This window comes from Daucus carota, chromosome 4 (genome assembly GCF_001625215.2).
Source record: "Daucus carota subsp. sativus chromosome 4, DH1 v3.0, whole genome shotgun sequence".
NCBI lineage: Eukaryota > Viridiplantae > Streptophyta > Magnoliopsida > Apiales > Apiaceae > Daucus > Daucus carota.
In genome coordinates this window covers 27160071-27165010 of record NC_030384.2, presented here as the reverse complement: position 1 = coordinate 27165010, position 4940 = coordinate 27160071, and the positions used below count along the sequence as shown (strand labels likewise).

The 4940-nt window shown below is 31.2% G+C and overlaps 1 protein-coding gene across 1 annotated transcript; it reads right to left on the bottom strand.

Moving 5' to 3' along the window:
- Nucleotides 1-4021: 4021 nt before the first annotated feature.
- Nucleotides 4022-4709, bottom strand: LOC135152400 (histone H2B.3). The gene has a single exon (XM_064092623.1). The coding sequence runs from the start codon at nucleotides 4629-4631 to the stop codon at nucleotides 4191-4193; it is 441 nt and encodes a 146-aa protein (XP_063948693.1). The 5' UTR covers nucleotides 4632-4709; the 3' UTR covers nucleotides 4022-4190.
- Between the last annotated feature and the right edge of the window lie 231 nt (nucleotides 4710-4940).

Below are 4940 nucleotides of genomic sequence, written 5' to 3'. Positions count from 1 at the left end.
AAGAGTTGTATTTCAGAAAGCTTGGTGTGTTCTCCTTGTTCTCTACCGAAAATGAAAGCACACACAAATTTATATACATCATACCAACGGTCATAATCCAACAAACTTCCCAACGATCTTGGTAACAACCTCACGTTTAAATTTGAATTGAATGATGAACGTTTGGATGACATAATACTGAGTAAAAGATAGAATACGTTTGAAATCATCTCAGTAAAACATTTAAATACAATCAGTTTGAAACTAAATAGAAGTTTGTTAAAAGATAAGATTTCTTTGAGATAAAATCTCCTATTAGTTAGGAAAACGTTTTTGAACAAAACTCTTTATAAAACTGAGCTCTAATATTTATATAAGATATATACAAATATTAGAATCCTTACAAAGTCGTTTCCTATTGAATCTCCATGAAAATAGACTTTGATCTTTATCCGATTGTTTCTCTGTTCACGCTGTAAGCCTGCTGATAGCTTGTAAATATCCCTGTAAGCTTGCTGACAGCTATAATCATGCTAACATCCTGAAATACTGTTAGTCCGCATAAACAACCTTTGATAGCATGCTTACACATATCAGTTTCATGTTATTAGCTTGCTGTTAGTGTCATCATCAAAACCTTGAGAGTATCACCTAGAGCTGATTGGTTTGCTAAAAATGTCATCTCTTTTCTTTTTCGACGATTGGGTTTGGTGAAGTTTGTTTCCGCCCCCGGGTATTCATGAGATGAAAGAATGGGGCATTTTCTGGAAAGATTTGGTAGACTTTAACGAAATGTAATCTTTTTGTTTCACAAAATGTAAAAATAAATTTCTATTTATTTTCCATCAAAAAAAATCTATTTTTTTTTATAAGAAATGTAATCTTTATACTTTATAAAAAATTGTTGTAGTTTTTTTTAATTATTATTTTTTTTAAAGTCTGCATACACGTATATTAATTGTATCGAAATACAATAAACTGCATCTGGCATATCTTCCTATCTTTCTTTCAAGAAAGTTTATCATCTAAAAGTCATGCAAGCACAACCCTAAACGTTTAGATAATAAAACTTAAATAAATGAGAAAAGAATACCCATTAAAAAAATCCCGTAAACCTCACTTCCAAAATATAAAAGATAGTAAATCTAATAAAAAACCAAAAAAAAGACTATATTATATATATGTGTATATATATCCAAGAAAAAGAGAAAATAAAATAAAGTAGAAATATTAATTCAACTCTAACCAAAGAAAAATCTTTTGATCAGACACATAAAATTTTAATAATTTAATAAAAAAATAAAATAGAGTTTAAATTACAATTAAATATATTATATATAATAACCATCAAAACAAAAGGCCAATGTAAAATATGTTTGGAAATTAGACTGAATGATTAATCAGGATATTAATCAGAATATATTAAAATAATATAATAATAATATATTATTATACTAGTTTTTTTAAAAAAGTATTTTATGATTAATCGAAATAAATAGATGATACAAAATAAATTCGGGAATTAGGCGAAAGCGTTTAATCAAGTTACTAACCGGAATATATTAAGATAATACAATAATATTCAATTTATTATACTAGCCTTTAGGAAAATATGTTGTGAAATGAAGGGATTCTTCAAAATGATTAATCGGGTACCATTTCAAATATATTAAAATAATATAATAATATTAAATTCATTATAATAATTTTTAAAAAATATTTTTGATTAGTTGCAACAAATAAATGATACAAATATGTTCGCGTATTAAGCGACAATGTTAATCAGATTACTAATCGGAATATTAAAATAATACTTTCTCTATCCCTCTCGTTTCTTTACACTTTTTTTACATTGTTCGACGCACATTTTAAGGCGCATATAAACATAGTTTCAGAACTCTTTTTTTAAATAAATTTTTTTTTTAATAAAAATTTAGATACTCCCTCCGTCCCAGTCAATAGTATACATTGGGGGACGGGGGCGCGGCACGGACTTTAATGCTTCAATATAGTATAGTTCTGTAAATTATTTTTAAAATTTTCTTTTTCTGTATAAAAGTATAACATTTATACTTTTATACAAAAAAAGAAAATCTTAAAAATAAGTTGTAGAACTATGTTTTATAAGTGCCTTAAAAAGCGTGTCGAGCAGTGAAAAAGAAACGTATACAATTGACCGGGACAGAGGGAGTATTATATTTTTCCTTAGAAAAAAAATCAAAAAACATTATCAACCCATTTTTTACGAGAGCATTACAATCTGTGTCGAACACCATTCCCCGGTGTAAAGAATCGAGAGGGACGGAGGGAGTATAATAATATTTAATTTATTACACTAATCTTGAAAAAAAATATGTCGTAATTAATCAAAATATATAAATAATATGAAGTATATTCAAAAATTATTAATCGAGGCCGCAATCAAAATATATTGAAATAATACAATTATATTTAATTTATTAAAAATAAGTTTTAAAAATGTGTTGTGATTAATTGAAATAAATAGATATTATAAAAATATTCAGAAATGTCAGAATGATTAATCATGATATTAATCGAAATTAATACTCTTGGATAATAATATACTTCTTTCGTCCTTTTTTAGTTGTCACATCTGATTTGTGCAGGTCAAATTAGCCAAAATTTGAGTGAAATTTATTAATATTCTATCAATTGATAAATAAATAAAAAACATGTCATCGGAAATAATTTTTAGTCAACTTTAAAATATAATTTTCAATTTTCTAAAATAATGAAAGAATGATTTATAATCTTTTATCAAAAATTAGTCAATTTAATCAATAAAAATAAAAATATCACAACTCAAAAGGGACGGAGGGAGTACTTAGTGACATCTTCAACCGGAAAGAAGGAGAAAAGTGAACGCTTGTACAGTTAGTGACATCTTCAACCGGAAAGAAGGAGAAAAGTGAACGCTTGTACAGTTAACACCTAAGAGTCGCATATAGAGCGGGTTTGGCCTGAGATTTTATGTCCGACTTCTAGATTTATAAGTTGAAAACATTTATTCATACTGTTTGTGTAAAAAATCAAAAAATACTTGTAAAAAGTTAAAAAGTACTATGACTTCTGTTTTTTTTAAACACTTTAATCATATGTAAGTTTTAATTTACTTCTGACTTCTAATTCAATTTTTTACTTTAAGTAAAAAATATTTATTTTAACTTCACTCAAACAGCCTTTAACCGTTTTCCTAGATTTTGCTCGATTGTGGTGAGGATATACGAAAAAATAAAAATACGTGATCCAACCGGACTTTTCAAACAAGCATGGTTAATATGTAAAACGAGGCAAACTTCAACCGCGTGAAGGTATTTAAGCCTCAGAAATATCAAGTTAAGGCAGTACAGGTAAAGTGAAGATATAATAATTACAACAAAAATGTAATGTCAAGTGTCAACAAATTAGCTTGAAGACAAAGAAATATGGATAAAACAGAGTGAGTTGAATATAAGGATTTAAAAGGAAAAAAAAAAAAATTGTTATTCTGTACTGGACAAAAATGAAATATACCATGGATTCTGAATTCCTTTTATGTTTGGACTGCGAACAGAGGGCTTGTGCTGGTTCATAGATCATGAACTTGAACTCTAGCAGCTCAGTTGCACATCGAATGAACCACAAAGATTTTATAATATCTGCTCTATTTGATCGGGACGGGGACTGCTAACACAGACCAAGACGTCCATCCTGTTCTCTGGTTTTCTGAACCAAATAATAGTAACCATTTTGTGCTCCTCTGCTGAATAAAGATTAACAAATTAATGTCATCACATTACTCTACTAACTCATCTACGAGTACGTAGTCCTGACAAAAAAAAAACCAGCTGCAGCATCAATCCTCTTGCTCTCTTATTCGCAAAACTTGCTACTTTCTGAAAAATGGGAATGTGAAATTGAGAGAATTCTTTGATTAAAAATTGTGCAGATTGTGATATCACAAAACTAGCACATGAGGAACGTGATAATTGATTGAATGGATTTATTTCACCGAGTATACTAATTCAAAACACATTCAAAATTAACAAAATGTAATCAATTTCATTCATTACCAATTACCATATATAATAAACCATACTCCAATAGCCATCAGATAACTAATAACCAAAAGTAAAATTCCCCTCTACATCAACCTAAACCAAAACCTACCCACCATCCGAAAACCACCAAATTACAAAGCCCTAATTCAATCAAGTACTAGTGAACTTTGTCACCGCCTTAGTCCCCTCCGAAACAGCATGCTTAGCCAACTCCCCGGGCAACACCAACCTCACAGCAGTCTGAATTTCCCTCGATGTAATCGTAGGCTTCTTGTTATACCTGGCCAATTTAGAAGACTCAGCAGCCAATTTCTCAAAAATATCATTAATGAAACTGTTCATGATCCCCATTGCCTTGCTCGAGATCCCAATATCAGGGTGGACTTGCTTCAACACCTTGAAGATGTAAATCTTGTAGGTCTCAACACTCTTCTTGTTTCTCTTCTTCTTCTTGTCTGCTCCGCTTGCAGAGGCGTCTTTCGGGAGCTTCTTCCCGGCTTTCGGCTTCTTCTCTGCCGGGGCCTTTTCAGCTACTGGAGCCTTCTCCGCTGGCTTCTTCTCTGCTGGCTTTTTCTCTCCCTTGGGTGCCATTTTTCTTACTGTGTGAAAATTGAGTGTGTTTTGGGGTGTGTGTGAGTGTTTTTGTGTTTGTGACTTTGAATTAGGGGTGGGCGGGGTTATATATGTTTTAGGGGGTGTGATTTGATTGGCGGGTTTGGTGTGGTGAGGATCGTGAGTATGGGCTGTTGGATTGGGTTTTGATAATGGAAGGTTAAGATGAGGTTTGAAATGGGGTGATATGATTGGTTGGTGTGAGAGGGTGCGGATTGGATGCTGGGGCCGTTGATGAGTATTTAATCGATGGCTGAGAATGCGTTTGGAGTTGCTGACTCGAGAGGC

Excerpts from the sequence above, each read along its gene's own strand:
- LOC135152400 (XM_064092623.1), bottom strand. The coding sequence starts at position 4,631 with ATGGCACCCAAGGGAGAGAAAAAGCCAGCAGAGAAGAAGCCAGCGGAG.